Here is a 25,824-nt window from a genome sequence, read left to right as displayed (position 1 = left end):
CTTGCACTGGATTATCTTTAAGCTGGGAATAGATGATCATTATTGGGAGTACTGTAGATGGGATGCTCAGGAACTGGATTAGAGCATCTCTAAGGTTCCTTCCTATTCTGAGATTCTATGTCACTCTCGTCCAACTCCCACCAAAAAAAAAAAAAGGTAAAGTAATATAGTAGAAATATGTTTGGTTTCATGAAGAATTCTTATAAAAAGTTATTTGAGAGAGGGATATACCCACATGCTTTTGCTGCCCAATTTTAAATAGAATTTGGCAAAATAGTAAAAATGAAAAATTATGTGATGACATTTAAAAAATTTAGATACTTTACTGGTAGAAGGATATCTAGAAGATGATCATGTTTTCCATTGATTATTTGTGCTAGCTTGAAATACAACCAACTTTGAAAGACATAACAAATTACTGTGTGTTCTCAGGTCTCTTCATTGACCTAGATTCTATAATTTTTAGAAAGTTGTACTTAATCAGAATTGGAAATGCATTTGTTCTATTCTATTTGTTCTAAAGTTTTGCCAGTGCATCTTAATCTTACGTGTGAAGGGGAAGGGGGAAGGGAGGGCCACATAGCTGCTTTGTCAGTGCATACTTGATGGGCTGGTTATAAAATGATCACAACAATAAAACCGTCCTGAAGTAGCTACTAGTGAGGATGAGAAGGAAACTATACAATACAAACTTTCCTTATTTGATCAGTGTGCTATTTTTCATCATTATACAAGATTTAACATAAATATAAGCAATTCCTTCATTCAGCATTTAAACACGTGTCAAATACTATTACAAGGACAACATTAAAATAGTCCCTGCCCTTAATCTTTCTGTAAGGAAATGCATTTTTGTTTTCCAAAGTATTGGTAAAATATCTGCAAAGTTTTTATTTCTTTTAAAAAGAAAATTCAAAATGAGAAGACCTGTGGCAGAAACTTTTGCAAAATTTGATTCTTTAGACCTGTGTACCTGAACATATGTACAATCTCTCTTTCTCTTCTTTCCTTTTAGAAGACCTATGGGAAAAAATGACAGCTGTTTTATATGGGATTTGCAATGAAACATCATTCATGGTGTTAGTTTTATTTTGGAATTAAATCAAGGCTCCAGGGGTTAAAAATAAAGACATAAGGTACCAGATTCCTTTGGGGGATGGGAGCAGGAGCCTTTTTCCAACTCCATCCCTCAAGGATCAGAATATGAAATTTTGTGACACCATTGATTCTTCTTCCTTTTTTTAAAGCTGAGGAAATGTAAAGCTTGACATTATATAAGGAAAGGGAAGGGGCTCAGTATGCCACTTTTAAGTAAGATTTATAAGTAATTCATTAGTACTCGTTGTCATAATTATGAACTGTTGCTTTCTTGTGACTTGTCTAGGACTAAACTTTCATAGTAGATTGCAATCACTTAATTGTTTGGGTTATTGCATAATTTAGGTAATAGATTTAAAGCTGAGAGGAACCTTAGAATCCATTTACATTGTTTCTTCACCTAAGCCGCCTCAACTGTATTATCAAGGGGAGAAAATCATTGAATTTCTAATAAGAGAGACATTCTGTTTTTTTCTTGAATGAACTAATGTTCATTCATCTTGGTGCAATTAAATATAGAAGATTATTTTAATTTAGTTCCTCTTCTAGTCCTTGTTCCTTTCCATTTTATCCCACAAATCGAGCCAGGTGAAAGATAATGGTTAATAAGGGATGAGATACCTCTGTAGAGAATATGTTCATTTATCAGATTCATAGACATGACTACATCATTCATTTCTTTACCTTGATAAAGCAGAAAGTTGATCTGGTCAGAGTCCATTTGTTCTGATGGTTTAATCACTTCTCTCTCTCTTTTTTTTTTTTTTCCAAATCCTTACCTTCTGTCTTAGAATCAATACGAAGTACTGGTTGCAGGGAAGAAGAATAGTAAGGGCCAGGCAAATAGGATATGGCCTGACCAGGGACACACAGCTAGGAAGTTTCTGAGGCAAGATTTGAACCCAGGAGTTCCTGTCTCTAGGTTGGGCTCTCTATTCCTTGAACCACCTAGCTGTCCCATCCCTTCATTTAGTATAAAAGTTTCCTCAGAACAGGCATGTTACTTAGGTTATAATCAGCATAAGGAAGAAATGAACTCAAATTTCATATTTATTCCGGTAAATTTAGTTTCTTAATGGTTTGTAGAAACTGATGTTTGTCCTTTTAGCTAGAATTGTTGCTCAGAAGAACATTTCATTTGAAAAAGTCCTGATCTGAGTAACATTGATTGAATTTTTTGTTTGCTTGGTATTCCATTGTGTTTTGCTTTGCTCAGTTAACTGGCACATCATCAACTCCACTGAATTTAGAAATTTTGTTTACTATTTAAAAAAATTTTTTAAATGAAACCACCTCAAGAAATAGAAAAAGCTGGCTGTGTGCCATTTTGGAAAAAAAAATTAATTGAATGGAAGAAAAAATCAATATACCAAATGAATATTGACATAATTTCTTTCATTTTGAAAATTAATTTATGTGTTTGTTGGTTACATTTAAATTTCCAAATGTCCCCCTCCCTTATTTTCCTCTCTGAATTAGAGAAGGCATCTTTTGTCAACAAAAATGTATATATAAACTATTGTATTTCTTTTGTAAATACATTCACAAGTGGAGGTAGACATTCACAAATCATTTTTCAGACATTAATTCTGTGGTTACATATAATGTTTTCATGGTTCTACTCATTCACTTCTCATAATTCCATATAGTTCTTCCCATTTCTTTTGAAATTAGCTTGATCATCATTTCTTATGGCACAGTAGTTTTCCATCACAATCATATGCTAAAACTTGTTCAGCCATTCCCCAATTAATGGACATCCTTATAGTTTTCAGTTCTCTACCACCACAAAGACAGCTTCTATAAATATTTTAGAACATATTCATTCTTTATATGTTTTTAAAAATAAGAATAACCAAGCCACTAGAGACAAGGTACACAGTTTATCAGTGACTTATTGAGCCATCCCATATTAAATAATATAATTTTTTGGCAGATATGTTGAAGTAACACAGTGGCTGATGCATGAAATTCATGTTTTTTCTCTAACCTAAATAAAGGTGACTTTTTGCCTTTTCTTGATTTTATTTGAATATAATTTTTAGTTCTTTTTTCTTGATTTTTAGTCTATTAAATTTTTTATTTTTTCTAGTCATAGATGGATGTCAGAACACATTGTCTAATCATTTGATTTTTTTAGGCAACTACCAAGGCTCATAGTTCTATGCTAGGATTGTATAAATTAAGTAAACCAGACATGACCCCTGCCCTCTAGTAGCTTATAGTCTAAAACAGATGGTAAATGGTTTTTGAAATTTTACTGACCCATAAAATACTGTCACTCATACTTTTTATCTACCTTTGTATCCAGACAAATCTTTTCCATGCCACTTCAACTTTGGGCCTTGAAATACTTTACACCTCTAGGCTTGGAAAATAAACACTTCAGACTTAGGCATGTACAACTTCCCCATTCCTTCTGTTTATTTCTAGTAATAACATCAGTTAGCTTTTCAAGAGAAAGTTCTCTTAAGGATACAACTATTGTGGTGAATTATTAGGAGCTCAAACAGTGGATCTGTGATTTTCCTAGCTCCTTCATCTCCTACTTCACATCATACAGATGTAATATCCCAGCTTTGGAGTCAGATCATTTCTCAATGTTAGAAATAGGCACCATGAGCCTAGGGAAAGTTTCAAAAGATGGAATGGTTTTTATTTTTTATCCTCATGGTGACCACATAGCCAGTTATACCTAAAAAGCTTCCAAGTTGCTAGTTAGCTCCTCAGATGTTTCTTCAGAAAGCCAGGCTATGTATCTATGGAGATAAACTTGACTGAACCACATAGGACACCGAAATTACCTAGCATTTGCTTTTTAAATCAATACAGAGAAAGACATTGAGGTCTCTAAAGTTGCACTGCTTGGGACATTCCTTTGTTTAGTTCAAAAGAAACCACACACTAGCTTATTACACAGTGAAAAAGCACTATGGTTGATGGAAGGCAATAGATGATTGAAACAGGTGTGGGCTTTGCTCTTATGGAGTTCAAGGTCAACAGGTCATCTTATTCTTGAATAACTTCTATAATATGAAGTGCTGAGTTTTAGAGCTTCAACGAAGAGTCAAAGATATTTTTGAATATGGAATAAAGAAAAAATCCATATTCAAGGCCATAGTTTAATAGAGAAAGAAATAAAGAGGGCAAAGAGAGTGCACTGAAAGTATGCAGAATTTGAGAACTTGGGAAATATTGGTAACTTCTAAGCAGTGACAATTTTCCTTTACTCATTGACCTGGAAGTGATCATGAGAAATCTTCTAGGCCAGTCATTTATAACCAAAAATCTCAGAAAAATAATCAGAATGGCATATTAAAATGTAAATAATTCATTGCTCATTTCTTTAATTTAAAGAAGAAGTTATCAGCTGGTATATTTTCTGAAAAGTTTGGCATTTTTAGGATTCTTTATTCATCTAATTTATTGAGTATCTCCACAAAAAGAGTGAACAAAACCGGAAAGGAAAATGTGAAAAAAACCAACACATTATCATCTTAAATACATTAGAACCTAGTCAGTAAAAGAGCTGCCAGGCATTTGAAATTTTTGCCTTTTTTTCATAAGCATCCCTGTTTTGTTCAGAAATACCAAAGAAATAGCATTGGCATTTTGTAACTGTTACTACCACACTTGCTACTCAGTATTGGAGCTTCTCAACAAATTACTGTGAACTCAGTTGAGTTGAAAAATGGCTTACAATATAAATTAAGCATACTTTTGACCTTTATGTTCAGTGACATGGGTTTCTTTAACATCTAGGATGCCAATATGGTATAGCATGTAATGCAAAACAGAAATATGCCAGGAGAAGGATTGGAATATCAAAGTTGCAGGACATACTATAGTGGACAACATTTGAAATAGTGGTGGACACAGAGATTGTGTGTCCTCTGGGCACTGAAGTACAAAAGAAAATACTGTTGGAAAGCTTTGGCCACTAGCAGAGGAAATACTTGCAACTGGCATGCAGAAATGAAAGGCAACAGTATTTTAAAATCCCCATCAGTAGTTCTTAGCCTCTGAGAACTTTGGTATAATGTGAGTTATGAATGGCATCTACTGAAATGCAGTGTAATATGTTATCAGTAAACTTTTTTGCTATAATTTTGATTACTAAAAATATTTGGTTTAATGATTTCTTTGTAAAAAGTGGTAGGAAAATACTGGGTATCAATTTATTTACCTTTATAAAAGGAAGATAAAATAATATTTTCCCCTTCCCTTCCAAAAATTTAGTCCATTAGCTTAAACTATGTCAAGTATTTTCATTTTAGAAAATACAAAAAAAGTGTTAGATGACAGATTTTTTTTATCTTATAGTAGTAGGTTGATAAATAAAATTTTATAAAGAATAGAACTAAAGTATTTTTGCAAGGCTATATTCTTCATTTGTTATATTTTACTCTGACTATTTTAAACAACAATCTTAGGAAATAAATAAATGAACATCAGCCATGTTTTTTCCATATCCTGACCAATATTTTGGCTGTTTTTCAAAAGAATTGGAATTTTGAAAATTAAATAAAGGTTTCTGAAATACCAACTTCAGAAAGTTTTATTTAATTTGGGAAATTCTGTTCTTTTTTCAATAGGGCTTTTATTAATTTAGCCTTGTTACTTGGTGCTTATATTAAATAATCTAATAAAAGTCAGGGTTATAACATAACGTTTCCCAAATGTGAAGCAGCATCTATTACATGAGACAAAATCTTTACATGGTAAAATGTAAAAGCCATGTATTGAGTTACAGGCATTGGAATAGTATGGTATATGCATGTGTATGTATATATATACATATATGCATACATACACACAATATATATGTACATGTTTATATACATATGCATGTATACATATATACATATCTGTGTATATATTTTTTCAGTTAGAAGATTTTGGAGTAGATTCAGGCAAAAAGCAGCTAAGCCTAAAAAAACATGAAAGCTTGATTGTTCAGCTATATGACATTGCTATTTTTTCATTCTGACAGGCTTAAAATTTGTTCTTTTGCTTCATGACCTTCATGACCTTTTGGATGGTCATTTCCCTTGCAATAAGAGAGGTCCAGGCTATAAAGGAATAAAAATAAGTACTCTTATCAGGACGGAAAGTTCTTTTATTATACACAGGGACAGAAAAGCCCTCAGACACTTAACAATACCCATGCCATTGCCTTTAAACTGTGTTTGGCTTCCTTTTGTGAATAATTCCTGAAGTGATACACTCACAGTTGTCTGCTGGGACAGGACATTATTCATTCAGAAGGTGTGGGTGTATTTGTTGATTTTAGATAATGTTTATATCACAATAAAATCTCATAATTTATTCTTACTTGTCTCTGAATTATTTATTATTGTATAGAGTTGGTGGTGGGTTTTTTGTATCATTATAAACCTAGGATTAGGAGTACAATTACTAACTCACCAATATGTCAATGGGCGGCCTGCCTGAAAAGGATGTTGTGGGTTTCATTCATTAGGATTTGTAAAGTTCCTTGTATCATATAAAACACTGTAGAGTGTTATTTCATTTTCCATCCACCTCCATACCAATATAAGCCACTTAAAATATATTGAGCCCTGAGAATTAAACTAGAGTGTATTGAAGAGTTTGGTTAATTATAATAAGTAGTATTAAAATGGAAAATATGTGCACTCAGAAAACACGTTCATTGTTACTACTTTCTCTTTCCTCCTTGAGAAGTCATTCCCAACACTGGTTTAACAATAATAACTACAAATTATGCCTTTATGCTTCTATGGTTTGATGATATACTACAGTCAGGCCACAGGTTAGAAACACAGGCTGAGTTATTATATACTGCTGGGTAGTGATTTCCTGTGAACTGATTTATGGATAAATAATTCTATGTTCTTATTATATAGGACAGACAGTTTTTAATTTCTTTAACAAAGCACAGCTGAACAACAGAAAATTATATGCTCCAGCATAGGGACAAGACCACTCTGAAGAGGATAAACAGATGCAATCAGTGTCACAAGGGTCTACCCGTCTTATAAGGGGCCTCATCAGCAGTTGGTGTATTGTGGAAATAATGCAGTAAACTGGGAGCCCCAAGGCTAAGTTATTTTGAGACCAGAGTTTTTATTGACAGGCATTTGTAGGGATCTTTACCAGGGAGTTATGAAATATATAAACACCAGCTTTTGGATATTAATGCTAATGTTTCATTTCCCTGGGCTAAGTTTTCACTCTGCTATTAAAACCAGTGTTAAAATGCACCTGGATTAAAAGAAAATTGTTTGTAAAATGTCATTTTTTTAATACAGGAACAGGAAATACTACTAATAACTACCTTTGCTGGTCTATACATCTTTAACTCAAAAAGTTGGCCCATGTGTTTTGTTTTGAGATACACTATAGACCTCTTATTAAGAGCTATTCTGCCTGTGCTGCTTGTCTTCTAGGTGATTCATTTATATACTTTTCCCCCTAACTGGTGCATGCTTTATTTACAAAAGGGATGTTTCTTATCTTTGTATAATAAGCGACAGAAGAAATTTCCCAGGGTGAATGATTGAAAATGGTTTCCTCATCTTCAAGATGAGGAGATAGAACTTGAAATTCCCCAAGATTCATTTCAGCTCTAAAATTCAAATTCTAACTTAATCTCTTAGTGCCTCAGTTTCCCTAAATATTAAAAGAGGAATAATTACATATCTAAGGTTTATAGGGATCACATTAATTATGTAATATTGGAAAGTGCTTTGAAGAAAAAAGTTAATGTAGCATAGAAATACAAGGTAGACTACTACAAACTATCTACAAACTGAAGAGACAAATGCAAAATCTCTTGAATAAAATTCAAAAGTATTTATATGTTACTCTCTCATTTTCTATATCAGTCAACACAAATACCCCATGTGAATAGAACAGGTACGCTGGTCAATTTATGAGCCATCTTTGAGCCCCTAATTTGAAAAGAATTATAATTGTCTAATAACAAATGAGAGAATGAACTCTCTTTGCACATCTGTGTATGCTTATATACACATGCATGTATACATATGTGTGTATATATATATATATATTAGTTAGAAGATTTTCGAGTAGATTAAGTGGGATTAGGGAGAGGTTTTTTTTAATTCTTAACAAGGTTAGTCATATTTGAACTTTACTGAGTATTGGTTCAAGATTCAGAGGACTTGTATTTCAGTCTTATCTCTCACACTTACTACCTATGTGACCTTGGGCAGGCCAGTCTTCTTGGCTGTCAGGCATTGGACTAACAATCATTCAAAATCCTTGCCAGCTCTAGATATGTTTGTGGTCTGTGATCCTGTAGAAGTTTTTTTTCGGACTAGGTTTTCAGGTTGCCTTGTTATTGGCTTCAACACTTGTAGAACATGCCTAATCTTGCTTTTTCTATAGCTATTGAAAACAATTTGAATTCAACTTAAAATGGGCTACTTCCCCCCCACCCCAATGTACTACAGAGCTTCAGTAAAACATGATATCAAGCAGAAAGTTCAATATATTAACAATTTTATATCAGTTCCTGGAACCAAAATTTCAAGTGTGATAATTTGTAATAGTTTTGTTTATTTACCCAAGCAAACAAGTATGTATATATATATACACACACATACATATTTGTGTATAGTGTAGGAAAAAGAATACTAGGCTAGGAGTTTTAAATCCAGATATTGACTCTGCTCCTGATTTATATAACCTTTCCCTCTCTGGACCTCAGTTTCCTCATCTGAAAATCAAAGGTGTTGAAATAGATAATTTGAGTTTTTCTCCAGTTACAGCATTCTACAAATGTATAGGTGATGTGGTTAGCAGAGATAAACTACTCTACTAGATAGCATGTTCTTAAGGTCAAAGACTGAATTTGTTGAAATTAGGATCTTAATGACATGCAAACAGTATAATTTTTTGAATGAAAGCAATTGGTTAGACTTCTTGTTATACCATTTTTTCTTGCTTGGAATCATGTTTTAATAGTTCAAGTTTTCTAGGATAAAATGAGATAGTATGTGTGTGTATAACACACACATACACATATATATTGAAGTGTCTTGAACAATTCAAAAACAGCATAAAATAAAAGCTATGAAGGCATGGAAAAGTTCTTGTGAGGAGGTAACATATTATTTTTATTTCCCACAAAGTTTAAAACAGTGTCTTACATATTATGAATACTCCTTAAATAATCGAGTGAATTGATAATTCCTAGATGATATAACTCCTTTCACTGTTTGATTAAATTATATATGGATTTTATTCATCCTCAGGAATCAGTAATAAATTTAAAAAACCCAAAATACATTTAAAAATGAGACTATTATTACTATTTTTACAAACAAGAGAGTTGATTGTATTAAAGGAATCCATTTAGTCTAATATTTAGTTTCTTGGAATAAAAATCATTCAATAAGTATATATTTTTTAAAAATAAAGTAAATATCAACCATATAACTGACAGATACTTAAAATATTTCTTGGTACTTTTTTTTTAAAGTTTTATCTGAATATATTCCATTTTAATTTATGTTGCACTAAATTAAGGTGATTAAAACTATTTTGAATGAACTTCAGCACCCCATTTGATCTCTGTAACGTGGAAAAGAGATTTCAAACTACTCATATGCCTATCATAGTACCCAGAACATAGGAAATCAGTAAATACTTAATGATGGTGATAAAATTCCTTAGTTAGAAACAATAAAGTTGATATAGGGATCTTTGTTTACATGTGAACTAGTAACAATTTGAAAGACCATACTTAAGTACTTCTTCATAAACACAGATTATGATCATTCCCATGTTCTTAGTCTAAATAACTAGGAGAAAGATGATGCTTTTATTAGAAATAGAGAAGTCACTAGGCAGACTTGATTTGGGGTGGTAGATGAGGAGCTCAGTTTTGAAAATGTGTAACTAGAGGAGCTGGCAAAACATTCAGAGGGAAATATATCCAGTTGGCAGTTGGGAATGTGTAACTGAGGCTCAGAAATGAAGTCAAGACCTTTCCAACTTGGAAGTCACTTCATAGAGGCCATCCATGAAATGTAGATTGAGATGGATGAGGAGGAAAGAGCCTTAGGGCTTGTCTATATTTAGAGAGGAGGAGAAAGAGTAAATGATGAAGAAAAACAAAGAGCAGCCAGACAGGTAGAGATTATCAATGTAAGTTTTAATGGAAGAAAGTCAAGAAGAAGGGGACAATCAACAGTTTTAAAAACTGAAGGATAATGTATCATATAGAAGAACAATTAGATTTGTTTTGGTTGACTCCATAGAGGAGAACTAGGAGAAACTGGAAGAATTTTCCAAGGGATAAATTAGGCTTGATGCCAACAAGACATATTAACTTCAGAGTTGTATTAAAGTGGAATGGCTGTTTCAAAGAGTAATGAATTCTTCCTCATTGGAGGTCTTCAGGTGGAAGACCACTTATTGGGTCTATTGTATTCTTGTTCAGTGATGGGTTGGCCTAGATTTTGTCCCAGTTCTTTTACTATTCTTAAGGTCTATCTCCCTTGTTCTGATTAAAGACTTGCTCTTTTATAACTACTTTAGTGGTTCTGTGTTTTTCCAGGATGACAGAGTCTAGGGACAGAGGGATTTCCTTTGACTATGTCTCCTAAGAAATCATTGGTGGTGACCTTTGAGAAAGTAGTTTCAGTAGTGAAATGCATAGAAGCCAGATTGTAGGGGAGGAAAAAAAGGGTGGAGGGGGAGTAAGGAGTAGAAATGATGAATGTAAACCACTTTTAAGGGTTTGGCAGAGGAAAGTTAGGAAACAAAATGATAACGATGTTTTGAAGGGCTATATAAAGGAATTTTAAAAAAGCTTTAGAGTAGTGGGAACTCTAGCACGTTAGGAGGCAAAAGAGAAAGGAGAAGCAGAGAGAGAAAGTTTGAAGATGCCAGAAATAGAGGGCACAATTGATGTTGGGCCCTTCATTATACTTTTCTAAAGACACCAGGAAGTTAAAGAGGAGAAAATAATGACCTCATAAAAAATCCTTGAGTGAAATCTTTTGAAAAACTTCATTCTTTCTTTAAATATTAATTAATCCACCAGAATAAAGCTTAACTAATGATGTGTTTTTAAAGTGTATAAAATGGAAGAATTCTAAAATGTAAATCTATATAAAGGATTTGCATGTGTAGATTAGGTAAAAATATATTCAAAGGAAAGATCTGTTTAAATAAGTGAATGCAATGTGAACAACATCATTGCATTGACCTAAGATCCTCCACCTGTAGACTAAACCCATGGCTTCTAGCCACTATGTAGATGAGTGCAATATGTATAGGGGAAAAATGCACATACCACATGAAGTTGCTTGAGAAAATGACATGCAGTCAGCCGCTTAGTTCCAAGATGTAAAGAACCTGAGGCAGGTGTGAAGTGAAGGCATTAAGTTTTGTAACACCTGTGTGTGTGTCTCATTCCAGCCAAAACAGTGTCCTTATGAAGATAGGTAGGGAATCAGTCTAAGTAAAAGTCAACATTTCCTGTAAGGCAATATGCATATTATTTCTTGTAGAGCTTTGCAGTCTGGTTTTCAATGTACAGAGGATCATTTCCAGTGTGGAATTCATTCTTAGTAACTGAAATAACCTTAGTAATCAGCCCTCCCTTTCTTCTCCTCTCCCTCCAATACTGTGGGGAGCACATATTTGCAGATGGAATTCTCTTTCTGTACTGTCTGTAATTGAATGGAAAAAAAAGGCCTTTTAAATGGACTCAATTTAAATGCATCTTATGGGCTATCTGTGGGATGCATACTGACTTAAAAAAACACATTTAAAAATGAGGAGTGGTTTTAAAAATAGGTATGTATGCATTCTTTGAGACGTTTTGTGTTATCTTTTTAGTGGGGGGCTTGTTTTTGACTTTGAGATAACTTATAGAATGAAAGGAACCAAACCATATCTCACTGCATGACTGATTGGTGGACCCTTGATGTTCACTTCTTGGCTGATATATATTGTGTGCTATGCACTTTTCATTGTCATGAGAGAGAATGTTAAGAAAACTATCCCCACAAGAAAAACAGCTTCTCTTGGCAAGGGAAATATGACTTAAGAAGCCAGAACTGGAGACATACGGCGATATGAATGAGATCTGTGTTACTTTGCTGGATCTGAGTCCAGGCACTATTTATACTGCAGCATATTCAGCACCAGATTGTTAAATCTTAATACTGAAACAGTGCATCATTTTAATATTTTTGTTCTGTTTATTCCCTGTTTTCAAGCATTATGTCAAGCATTACACATTCATCTATTCAATCTTGGACAGGCCCTACCCTTTCCAGAAAGTTCATTTCCTATTATTGCAGTATTGCCTTGTAGCTTGATATTTATGTAATGAGATGTTCTATTAAATCTGTTTCAGTGTTCAGGTGCCCTCTAACTTGGAGAATGAAAATTTAGGTTCAGTAGTTTATAGCTGTATTTATGATGACATCACTTGTGCTATTAAGACACTGGGTTGGCTTGTTTCTAATCTATCAATGAAACTTAATTGTAACATAGAATTAATGACTTCTAATGAAATCAAGAGCATTCGATTGGCATTTCATCTGAATAAAAAAGCTGCATAGCTTGGAGAAAATGAGCTGCTATAGGACTACATGGGTATCAGTCATCATGGGTTGACTTAGGACAGTGTCATCTCAATAATAGTCTCACATTTCTTTTCCCTCCCTTAAAAAAAATCAGAACAAACAAAAGTTTTAGATTCTTTCAAGAAACTTTCTATAATGAGAGTGTTCTAAATAGGGGGTAGGGAAGGAGTGAGGAAGGGAACAAACATTTATTAAGCACCTGCTAGGTACCAGACACAGTGCTAAATTGTTATCTCATTTAATCTGATTTGACAAATAGTTTAATTCTTCCACATTTTTACTAAATCAGCCTTAGGGACCATGAAATAGACCTTACAGGTCATCTAGTTCAATTCTCTCATTTTTTTTCAAATAAGAAACTGGGTCCATGGAACTAAAATGCTTGCTCACATTTGGTCATACAGATTAGTAGCAAATCTGGGCTTCAAACGCAGGTCTTCTGACTCCAAATCCAACTTTTTGCCCATGCACCATGTTATTTCTTCTGTTGGCATGTGTTTACAGTCTCCTTTAGGAAACACATAGAGAAGGGTGCTATTGTCACCACAAAGAGCTGGGGTATAAAAAAGGAACTCAAAGGCAACTCTGCTATTTTTTGATCTGTGGTCAAGTATCTCACTGCTGCTTTTTGCCAAGGAAAGCAAACCCTCTGGCTGGTGAAATACAGATCTGGAAGTGAACTCTAACTACTTCATCAATTCCAAATGCTATTCTCACTGGGAATCACACCACAGTCAGGATGTAACTGTGTGCTAAGCCCACACACAGGAATTTTTCTTATTCAATTCAAAACCAAATCTTGTATTTACTTAAGGTTTTTTTTTTGTCTGTGAAATCAGTAGTCTAGAATATTTAGTGTAGGTCTTTAGTTAGAATTAAAGACTTTCAGGAAGGGCAGGAAGGCTTTTTTATTTTTTAAATATCTTTTTGGTTTTCTAAGCAATTAAAAGAATGGGAAAAGCATTAAGAAACATGATTGCAAACCTCATCTTTTATCTTTATCTTCCTGTAGAGGAGTACTCAATTGTCAGGAAGAAAGAAATTGCTTATTGCTCTGTGATATAAAAATATCTCTGGGTTAGTCCTTGAATGCTGACTATTGTATGACTTCTATAACATTGAAAAGGTTTAATAAACAGCAGATAAATGTTTATTATGTTTTTCTTTCCTGCTCAGGAATAATCAAACTAGGGAGGTGGAATCCTCTCCCCCTCAGTTATGTGACTGATGCACCAGATGCGACAGTAGCCGACATGCTACAAGACGTCTATCATGTTGTGACATTGAAAATCCAATTACAAAGGTGGGTGTCTCTGAACATCTGTCCTTTCCTATTCTCTGAGCTGCTCTGTCGATCATAGCATTTCTACAGAGATTAGCACATCCTGTCTTCATTAATTTCAGGGCTTTTGATGAAATGAAAAGGAAAATGAAGGGAAGAGGGTGCTTCATCAAGCATCTTTACAGTTTACATTCCAACTGTTTTGGAATATTTTGTTTTCTGAAGCAGTGAAGTGGGAACCTAGAGGAAGCTTGATCAATCATTAAAGATCTTCAGCTCTGATAGGGAACTTCCACAACCTCTAATTTAATGGGTCCTCCAGGCCTGATTAAATGCTTAGCACATTGTATTTGAAAAATAAACATCTCTTTTTTCCAGGATTTGGGTTTTGAAGGGGCTAGATTGTGTTTTTACAACATGCTTAGATGAATGGTTCAGAGTTGAGACTTTTCCTTTTGCCTATGGTGGACATTCCAGAGAGGAGAAAAAAAACTCTTTCTCTGACTTTAATTAGGAATTACTTCCTCTCTTCTGACACCCTAAACAACCATGCAGTGAAACTTCATCCTGTATTTGTCATATTGCCTTAGACTCATATCATTTCAGTAGATCCTTCCTTTATTCTCTTGGACATTTCAGGTAATATCTCTTAGAGTGACATTACCTGCCATTTACTAATGGTTTGGTTTTTTTTTTTTTAAATAATAATGGCATGGTAGGGTTCATGGAAAGCAAATGGTATAGTGGGCTTAATACTGAACTTGGAATCAAGAGATATGGGCACTAGTCTAAGCTCTGCTATTTACTAGATATAACCTTAGGCATGTCATAAGTACTGTTCAGAGCCCTAATTTCCTTAATCTATTAAAAAAAGTCAATAATACAAGAACAACTTTCTGTAAAAGAGCTGTTGTCAGATTCAGATGAGATAACCTATATCCCATGCTCTGCAACTATAAACATTAAATATATGTGGGTTATTACTTAGGAGTAAGTTTGCCTATTGACATAGGCTTAGCATCTCTTTTCTTTTGTAAGAATGTCCTAATGCTACTGACCTCAACAGCTAACCTGTGAATATGTAACTAGATTCTTCAAATTGTACTAGGGAGTGGGGTAGGTTGAAGGCTTGAGATTTTCTGTAAACTTTCTTACATTGTGTTCAGTAATTTAAAATGACAAAAATCTTGTTCCATATGTTTAGGCTCATATTACCATCCCACTTTTCATCTCCAGATTAATTAGAATATCCTTTCTCTCCTCTTCTCCCACCCCTTACCCTGAACATTGCATTGCTTAATGTATAAAGTGACTGCTTTTCCCAGGCATTTGTGTGGCCTGATTTAAACAGACCGCACTGGGCTCCATCAAACCCCAGAGGAAGAAGCTTTGTACACATGTTACATCATTTAAGTAAGACTGGATCCCATTCTTGGCATATATGGCTATTCTATTTCCAGCAAGGTCAGTTCCTAAAAACATTTCACCTTGAAGGAAAAGCCCAAGTCCATGAGGGACTATATGAAGGTCCATTGGTCTTTTGTCCAGAGGCCATGTCCTTATGAAGTAGGTATTTCCATTTCATTCATTCTTCCCCTTGTGTTTTTCAGTTGTTCAAAGTTGGAAGATCTGCCAGCAGAGCAGTGGAACCATGCCACAGTCCGCAATGCCTTAAAGGAGCTGCTCAAAGAGATGAATCAGAGCACGTTAGCCAAAGAATGCCCGCTCTCCCAGGTTAGTATCACAAGTTTCTGCTTTGAGCAATATATAGAAAATGGGTGAGGGTTTTCTCTTCTTGCCTCCTCCTTATTGCTCCCAGTTTGGGGTTTTGAAATGAAAGTTTTGCATTTTATTTTGTTACTTTCTAAGCAAAAGTACTTTTTTTAAAATTTATGAAGCCACAAAAGGACATTAAGCAGAACCTCTTAGGAAAAGTGGCATGGTAAGGTAATGAATTAGAAATTTTTAACTCTTTTCTCTGAAATATTTGTGTAAATGTTAACCATTTCCCAGTGGACAGATATGATTTTTTGACATTACATTTCTGAAGATAATGTTAGATTCTGTGGCTAATTCTCCATATGATAATATATCAATTGCTATACAAATACTAATTTTTTAGTGAACTGTTTAGAACCTTACTCCTGCTATGCCTATGTAATTATTTTTGCTATAGTTTTTTTAGCCAATGCATACATACATATCAGCGGTTAGTTAATATTGTGGGGAGAGGGGAGTGAAAGAACACTTCTCATTTTTGCTGTCTGCACTTTGCACTAAGCAACATTTTTCTATTGCAGTTTGAGACGGGCGCAGTTGGAACTAAAATGCATTTTTATTTTGTTGGCAGTATTAGAAAACCATGTTTGATATTTCATTTCTGAATGTTATTTTTCAGATCTCGATTTAGCCAATGAGCTAGCTATACTGGAGGCATTTTGGCTCAGTGGAGTTTTTAACTCAGGAGTCGTAGGACCTGAGTTTAAATCTTATCTCTGAAACTTATGACCTATGTGACTTTAAATAAATTGTTTCACTTCCTTGTGCCTCATATTAGTCTTTTATAAAACAAATGTGTTTGATTATATGAACTCTGAGGTCCCTAGAACTGTGATTCTACAAACTATTGAGCTTAAGAATCAAAGGGAGCCAGAGAAACTTGATTATGTCAATAATCTGAATAAGCTGATCCTGAAGAAACAATTTGAAAGCACACAGTAGGTATCAACTCATCATTTTACATGTTAATTTTAGAATCTGGATCCTGTGAGTTCAAACATGCTTACCTCACATTGCTTTTTATGGGAAGGCACTTGTATGATAAAGGTGTTCTCTGGATTAAAAAGTCTGTTTGGAGCCTAATGGAGTATCTGGAAGAATCCTGCTGCTGGTCTAAATGTCTGGCTTTTAAGGGTTTTTTCCCTTTTATAGGTTTTTATGATTATCAAATCACACACAAAATAAACATTGGAAGTAACAAATTGGGAATAGACAAACAAATTTGGGGTAAAATTTTCAAACATCCTCCATCTCAATAAATTTTTTAAATGTATGGGCACAGAAAATTGCTGTCAAAAATTGTTATTTCTTTTCAAAGTTAGGGAGGTGTCTTCCATCTGTCTCTCAAATGAAAGAGGACCCTTACTGGATGTGGCAAACACCTGAACTGCACACAGGTGGACCAGAGGTTTTAGGCAGGACACTTAGAACATATAAAAATTTTCATGCAGAAATTTTGGTTATCATTATTAATTGTAAATCTGTATGTGTCTGTGTCTAATATCCATATAATGACCCCAACACTGTTTTGGAAATGAGAAAAACTTTGGGGGCAATGACTGAATGAGTGCCAATTGACATCTTTTTTTAATTTAAAAGAGAATACAACCACATTAACACAGTCAAGCAGTTTTGACTTGTTTTGGTTGATTTAAGCTTATACTCATCTGATTGTTTGGTGCTTGGAGCTGATTGACACATGTGCTAAACCCACAGGGACAGCTCTTTAAAAAGCAGATTGATAACTTTGTAAATACATTAAACAAATTTAATCACCTATCTAATCACGTTGAGCACTCTACTTAGCTTCTCTAAGTTTCATAGCTTATTCTGAATCTAGGAGGTGGAACTATGCTTCAGTTTGGTCCACCATAAAAGGTGTAGAAAGCTTTTATTATGTATTGAGTTCAGAAAGAAAAAAAAGAGTCCAAATATTTGAATCAGTAGTTTTATGTAGATACCATCTTTGTCAAGAGAAGGAAGAAAAAAAAGTAATTTGACCCAAGGTTTGGTTACTCAAATAAGAACAGGCATACGTTGCATAAAAATGCCCTGACCTACTATCCTTCAATAATGTGTCTAATACATCTTTGCTTCTTGACTATATTGTTCCTCAGCCAATCCAAAGAGACCAGCCCAGTTTGAATATTTGCTCTCCATTTGTTATGGATCAGAGGGAGATAATAAACTGGTTAGACAAATAGTTCCCTTACAAAGTCTGTGCCCTTATTAGTAGTAAAGGAGCACCAACCTAATTATTATACTTAGCTGCTTCTAAACATAAAGCAATAAAAATACCAAAAAAAGTAATGAGAATTTTACATTTTTAGTTCAACTTTTATGAATTCAGTTATCAGCATTTTGGTTGATTCACTATTCCATATTCTTAAAGAATGAATAAAAAAATGGTTACTAAAGCCTTCTGAGCTAAGTGCTGTGTGAAATGCTGATAGTATAAATTGAAAAATAAGACTGCTGCTTTTAAGGATCCTATCCTTCAAGTGATATAGAGTTTGGTTCCCTGGGTGAATGGGGAGTGATCTGAAGGGTTGGAGTGTAGAGGGGATTCTGGGTTCCTTCTGGTAAGGATGGGGATTGGATGAATGGAGGTATCAATATTTGTCTAGGAGGGGGAAATATAAGAAGGAAATTTCCAGGAAGATTTGGGATAGACTCTCAGGTGTGACTGGGAGAGAGGTCATCCTTCATGGCATAATTTCCATTTGAAGCCATTCAGATCCCCTTGGGTAGTCTGAAGCAGTTTGCAGGAGGAGGGGTGGAGAAGAGAGGAAGGATAGTTACTTCATCAGGCTGATTCTTATTAGGTCTTGCTGGATGCTTGTGCTGTGGAAGGGGGAACATGGGTCCTCCCTGGCACCTGTTTAGGGGGCTGTTATTTGTAATATTTATATATGTATATATAATGTATAATGATACAGGCATGATATGATAAAAATCTCCATACAAATGTAGATCACACATGGAGAATTTTTAATATATGCTACTTATGGTTATATATAGTATATATCACTATATTTGTTAGCTAGTTCTCAGAATAGGGTTTAGCAGATTCCAGGTGAGGAAAAAATTGAGTATATTTACTTCTTGTCCTTTAGCCAGCTATCTCTTTTGTTTCCCTATTCTGCTATCTCTATTCCCCAAACTCAGACATATATCTGATGATGATAGCAACCCCTTAGATTTTTTAGCTTTCTAAGTGGTCATAGTTTTACCTTTCACAACAATCCTGTTATAATCTCAGTGCTTTATAAATATAAATTTAAATCCTTTATTATAAAAGTTTTTTGCCCCAGGGAGACAATTTCCCTTTATGACCATTATTCTGGATCATACTGCCATATCTCACTCCTACAGTGCTGTTTCACCTGAAATCATGAAGTGTGGAACGCAGTATGGTTTGAGGCTAGCTGCTTGTAGTAGGGTAAATAAGTTTGCAGACACTTGGCCACTCAGACTCAGGACAGGGATTCTAAGTCCAAGAAGGTTAACTAAGCAAGGGATTTGGGTCAGGGCCTGAGGGCAAGTATTCCAGCTCTGTCATACCAGTTATTGTCCAACCAGCATTGATCAGACTGAAACTAACACACATCAGAAATGATCACTTTTTTTTTTTTCTGGAGGCACTTTCCTAATGTCTAAATAAGAAACTGAGCAATTTGACTATTGGCACCAGATGGTTTTTTCTAAAGTCTTCCTTGGCAGATTAGTAAATTTTAGCAGTAATACTGCTTATGAAAGGTAGACTTGTAGTGGCTGTTTTCTCAAGTTGATAGAATTCCTATTGAGATAAGGCTGATTCAGAGAAGGCAGAGAAAGGTGCTATGTATAACCTTGGTTTGATGCTTTTGTGGCTTTCCATTAACTGAGATTAAAGTTGAATCACAACTATCAATATCCAGGGCAAATTGTATTCTGTATGTTCATACTTATTCTTCCAACACTCCTTCACTCCCAAATATAACCACCACTTCCAACAACAAAAAAATAAAACAATGTGAAATAGATAAAGTTCATCTAGAACAGTAAAAACAACTTTGAAGGAGAAAATTAGATGGTACAGAATGGTAACATGTAGGCTGTGGTGTCTGTGTGTGGAAGGGAACTGGGGAATATGGGGAACTGTAGTCAAGCAATCAGTCTAGTTCTGTCTAATAGTGAGATTATTGATTTTTATGTATGTGATATATATGAGGCTCAATAATTTCTTAAAGCATCAACTGACAGCTTCATTCTCTGTTGTTACTTACCTGGGCAACTGCCTTTTTTCTAGTCTCCAAATTAACATGGGCCCCTCAAAAGCTCAGGGTATAAGGCAGCTTTCTTGAATTTCCATGGACAGTTCTGCTTACTAGAAGTTGGTCTTTGTGATAATTAGGTGTTAACTTATAAGCTATAATACATTACAAGGATCTAATGGATTCCTATTTGTTTTAGTCTAAAAAGAATGAACTCTGCTTTTTCTATGGTTCCTACCCAAAGGTATATATCACTTACTCATCACTTTTTTTGATCCTGGAAACAACATTTGAGGAAATCAGTTCTTTAGCCTGGATCTGATGGGATTTTATATCAGGATATATTAAAGCTATAAACATTACACAGGTTTTTTCTAGATTTCTAGTATGATGAATTATGAACAGTAAGTGTTAGAGAGGAAAGGCTATCATGAGGAGGACAAAGCTTTACCTTTTATGTTCCTATCCAACAATAAGTCCCAAGATAATTGTTTCTTTTATCCTATTCAATACAAAACCCATGAGGCATCATTGAAAGCACTTAATTCTGTCTCCATGATGCCAAAAAAGAGATCAATTACCTTGGTCATTAAAGTCAAACCATGAGTCAAGCCAATGGAAAGCAAATCAAATTAGTTGTCATTTTTTTAGGCAAAGCAGGTAATTGCCTAAATGTTTTCATTTTTAACCAGTTGTTCTCAGTAGATATAGAACTAGAAGGAAATTTAGAGATAAGCTAATCTAGGTATTCACACTCATTTTATCAAAGAGGAACCTGGGCTCCTGAGAACAAAAGTGACCTACTTAAGGCCAAACTCGGAATCAAAGCAAGGATTTGAAGTTAAGGCTTCTCATTCCATATTGAGGCTACATTATCCCTGGTGTTTATAGCCTGTGGGCAGAGTCTAAAATTTTACTTATGTCTTATGAAACACCAAAGTTCATGTGCATAGCTTGAGTATATTTCTCTTTCTATGAACTAGTTCCCTACGGTTTTTTAAAGTCTGTTTTATTACAAGAGAATATTGCATTTTGTTGGGTATCATCACAAATTCTCTAATGGTGTGCCTTCTCAATAGACAATTTCTTCTAACCAAGGTGATCAAACTGTCAGTAAAAGCACAGCAACTGTTACTGTGATGGGTGCATCACTTTAATTTGTTTGATTAGAATTCATAAAAAAATTAAATTCTGCTTTTATGTTTTATAAGTAGTGAGATGAAAAAGACATGTAAAGGCTACTGATTGGCTTGCATGGATGTCCCACAAAATCATAATTAATATAAATAAATTTTAAAATAATGCCAAATATAGAATGTCATCTCAGTCTCCTCATACTCATTCCTTTATTGACAATAGCAAATTAGAGAACAGCTTCCTTTGAGCTAACTAGCAGACTAAGTACTACCTTATATTCATATATGTATATAAATTCTGGATGAAAATGGGGAATATTTTATACCTATTTTTTTCTGCCCATATAAACCATCTTATTAGCCTAGGAGTAACTCTGCTTGCCTAGATGGGGATTGTTATTATTGCTAATGGAAAATATAATTTTACTTTGCTTTAAACAAAAAACTACCTATTTAATATGTTTGCATTTTTGCTACCCTTAACATAAAGTTGTTGTTAAAACGAGTAAAACCTAGTAAGCTAAAGTTTAGGGAGGTTTTTGGAGAAGGAAATCTGATTACTTTGGCATTTCTTTGATGGTAAGACTTCTGCTTTCCAAGTATGCCATACAAATAATTTTTACTTTAGTTATTTACTTTGGCTGTTCCTATAAACTTTCAAAATTGTCTTTAGGTCACATAATTTTCTCTAATTCTAAACTTCCTTATTATGATTTGTTTACAGATAATCTGAGGCTATAATTTTACATTCTTTTGTGTGCCACTGTATCTTTAGCTTTCTCTCAGAGAAGGCATTATAGTGTTGGTTCTAGAGATGAATATTTCTGATGAAGTTGGTAATACTTTCCTTTCTTAATGAATATATCTATTCTTAACCTTCTGAAGCATCTGAAATAGTATGACCTAGTACAGAGAACAGATGGCCTGGGAGTTCTATTTGGCCTTTGAAAGTATTCTTCATTCTGTGTTTATATCCTCACTTTTAAAATTGCTCTCACTCCTCATTATAAGAAGGACCATACATCCTATGGGTTAGTAAATATTCATTGAATACACTAATTTTTAAAGTAATTTGAGGTTATTGGAAGAAAGATTTATTTAGATGTGAAAATATATTTCATTAATTACTAATGCTAGAATCATTATTTGCTATTTTCCTCAGTGCAAATGTTCTATAGAATGACTATTATTTTGGTAGGCCCCTTTGTGCCTGTGCATGAATGTCTGTGAGCATGTAATATATGTGTAAATAATAATTTTGTATCTCTGTCTCTGTCTCTATCTTGGCTCTATCCCACTATTGATTGCTATGAGAATTTTGACCTCCATTTCTAATCTGGACCAGTTTGTCTCTCCTAAGGCACCCTGATGACCTTCTATCCCCTAACCCAGGGGCTCACCATATTGCTATTGGGCTTAGTATGAATACCTGATTGATATGAACCCAGTTGCAGTTCAGATCACTTCAAATCACTTAAATCAGTTTGTCTCAGTTTCCTCCTCTGTAAAATGAACTGGAGAAGGAAATGGTAAACTGTGACAAGGAAATCACTTTAAAAGACTGATATATATCAATTTAAGGTCGCCAAGGAATTCAGCTATGTAATTCCTAAATGAAAACTCAAGTCATCAGTCAACCTTTTATGGAGTTTAATTACAAACAGGAGGAAGAAAGGAATTAGAGATAGAGAGAGAGAGGGAGAGAGAAAGGGGAGAGAAGGGAATAGGGCTTAAATACCCCTTCTGTTTAGGCTGGGCCAAAAGGCCCAAGCCCTTAGATAGCTGAGGCAAAGAAAAGAGATCAGTCCCTATCACTCACGTGACCAAAATGGAGAACCAGTCTCAGGAGCCTCCACCTCCAGCTTCCTTCAGAGCAAATTTCTCAGAGCACCTCTCCCACCAACCTCCCTAGTCCTCAGCCCCTGCTATCTTTAAGGAAACCATCCAAGTTCCCTCCCCTCAGTTCTCACATCTAACAATCACTGTCCATGTCTTCCCTGTGCCAATGGTTGCTCTACCTTAACCCAGGACCGCCCAGAGGTCTGTGGCTTTGCACATGTCTATTGAAGGTCATATTCTCAAATAATTAAATCTTGATCCTTTGCTGCAGCCCTTCCTAAATCCTGTTACCCTGAGTAGGGTAGAGATTGGAATAATTAAATTTTGATCTATGCTGCAGCCCTTCCTAAATCCTGTTAGGACTGAGTAGGGTGGAGATTGTAATTTCCAAGACCTGGTTCTGTCATTCCAGGTATCTCTATTGTATCAATTCTAAAATCAATCATGACTCAAAGAACTTCCTGTTCTATGCTTAAGCATAGGTCAAAGCCCTTTCCATTGTTCAGCAAAAGGTTTCTGTCCTAAAGTAATCTTAAGAAGGGAGGAGGAGGAACCTCCCATGCCAATGGGGTTCACATTCCAATAGAGTTCCCACTATCGGTAGGAAATTTTTCAAGTATGAAATTTCCCAATGGTGAAATTTCCAACATTTATAAGTCTAAGAAATTTTAAGGTTTACAATCCCCCCTGATGATCATTGGGAGACTAGTCTCCCCATTGATCATTTAACATAATCATTTTGTAGTTCTAAATGCACTTCTAACTATAGATATACACAATATTCAATTTTCTAAGAAAAATTAGAATAGTGAGAGAGGAAATAGAAAAGAAAAGAAAGCAAAACCAATGTTTTGCTAGGTGCATAGACAGAAAGCCAAATTAGGGGTAGTCCCTTTTGGCATAAATGTGTACAATTACAATAAATGTTCAATCAAAAGTTCAGTCCAATAAATCATATCCAACGTCCATTCTTTATCTTCTTGATGAAGTGTAGGTTTTCGGCATCTTTCTGCAACAGTTCATTCTCTGGATATAAAAATTTCAAGCTTCTTTTTTGAAGATCTTTTCTTGAACAAAATAAAATCTTGAATTTTTACAAAAGTACAATCTTAAACAAAATTCAAAATTCTTGGATTTTTATAAAAATACAATCTCAAACAAAAAAAATTCAAAAATTCTTAGATTTTAAATTAAAATACAATCCCCCCTGAAGTAAGTATTAAAAAAATATCAAGTTTAGCTCAGAATGCAATGTTCAGTTATGGGGGTGTATGTGTCAATTATCAAAAGAATAGAAAAATAATCAAAAACATAAGAAAAATTCAAAATAGGCCTTGTATAGGTCCAGTTTAAAGTAATTTCTATCCCACAAGTATGTAGGACAGGATGCAGTAATATTTCACTTAGCCATTTGTAGCCAAGACTACAGGAAGTTGCCATAATATAAGACAAGAATTAGAATTCTATTTTGATGGGGAAATGTCATTCCCTCATCTGATTTTTTTTTTCATTCAGGGATATAGGGAGCCAGCATGATAGTCAAGCTTTGTACTTGTTTGAGTACTTCGTACTCAAGAAAGAGTGTAGATACAAGGAAGTCCTACGACTTAAACATAAGTTAAGCGTCGCAACCTCGAGTCTCACTTTAATATTTCTTGTGTGCTCTATTGGCACTATTCAGGTTTAGTCTGTGCTCCTTGTTTTTATCCCTTTTCCTGGAATCAGACACAAACATTAATCACAGTCCTATAATATTTTATCAATAAATGGCAGGCTCCCATAGTTTAAAGCTTTTAGGCATATATTGATATTATAGCAAGAGTATATATATTAACTTGTATTACTGTAGGGAAAAAATAATATTAATATTAATTATGTGTACCTTCAGTACAAAAAATGAGAAAAAAATAAAATATTCTGATCAAAAAATAAAAGAAAAGAAATAAGAACAATAAGAAAAAAATCAGTAATTCAATATATTCTTGAAAAAACAGCATCCATTTGTCTATGGATTATTATCTCCAATTCATATGATAAGATACAGTCAATCAGTTCATATGATAGGATAGAGTCAATCAGTCTCAGCAGAAGATGCTTTCTTCACATGTGAGCAGTGAATCCAAGAGTCCCTTTCTCCAATCTTTATAGATGTTGGAGTAGTTAATAATATTTGGAATGGTCCTTCCCATGAAGGTTGAGTTGCTCCAGTTTGCTTGAAATTCTTGATATAAACTTTATCTCCTGGGTTCAGGTCATGCAGAGAAAAGTCTAATGGTCCGGCTTGTACTGCAGCTCCGGATTCATGAAGTTCACGTAGTTTGTGCTGTAACTCCTGTATATAGGAAGCAATAGTAATATCTCCCCCTAATAGCGATGTATAAGCCGGGGAGAAAAGCTTAGCCTGTATAGGCGGATGTCCAAAAAGCATCTCAAATGTACGTCTCCTCTAGGCCTGCTTCTAAGATAAAATAGGGCCAGAGGGAGAATTTCAGGCCATTTTAAATGGGTCTCAGTGCATAATTTGCCAATCATAGTCTTAAGTTCTTTGTTCATTCTTTCCTACTATTTGGAGAGGAGAAAAAAAAACTGAAAAAGGTTAATTAATATCAACAAAATCAATACAATCTAAGAAGAATCATCTTCATTATATTAGGAAGCTCCTTGGGCACCCTCCTGAAGGGCACCTCTCTGAGGTTCATTAGCACCTTGAGCATGTTTTGGACGAGCGCCATTTCTCATATATTGTTTTTGAGTATTATCATTTTCTTCATTTGGAGAATTGTCATTATTTTCCCAATTCCTATTTCTATAATTTTGGT

The 25,824-nt window shown here is 34.5% G+C and overlaps 1 protein-coding gene across 2 annotated transcripts in view; it reads left to right on the top strand.

Annotated features, from left to right (window-relative positions):
* SATB2 (SATB homeobox 2) overlaps positions 1-25,824 on the top strand; it is a 235,898-nt gene that overhangs the window by 78,100 nt on the left and 131,974 nt on the right. For both annotated transcript variants that reach the window (XM_007494572.3, XM_001379413.4), the window contains exons 4-5: positions 13,890-14,016; positions 15,606-15,729. In XM_007494572.3, the coding sequence (XP_007494634.1) occupies positions 13,890-14,016; positions 15,606-15,729 (251 nt within the window). The remainder of the gene's footprint in view (positions 1-13,889; positions 14,017-15,605; positions 15,730-25,824) is intronic.

The sequence above is a fragment of the Monodelphis domestica genome, chromosome 4 (genome assembly GCF_027887165.1).
Source record: "Monodelphis domestica isolate mMonDom1 chromosome 4, mMonDom1.pri, whole genome shotgun sequence".
Lineage (NCBI taxonomy): Eukaryota > Metazoa > Chordata > Mammalia > Didelphimorphia > Didelphidae > Monodelphis > Monodelphis domestica.
The sequence above is the reverse complement of the archived record's forward strand: the minus strand, read 5'-3'. Positions and strand labels throughout refer to the sequence as shown.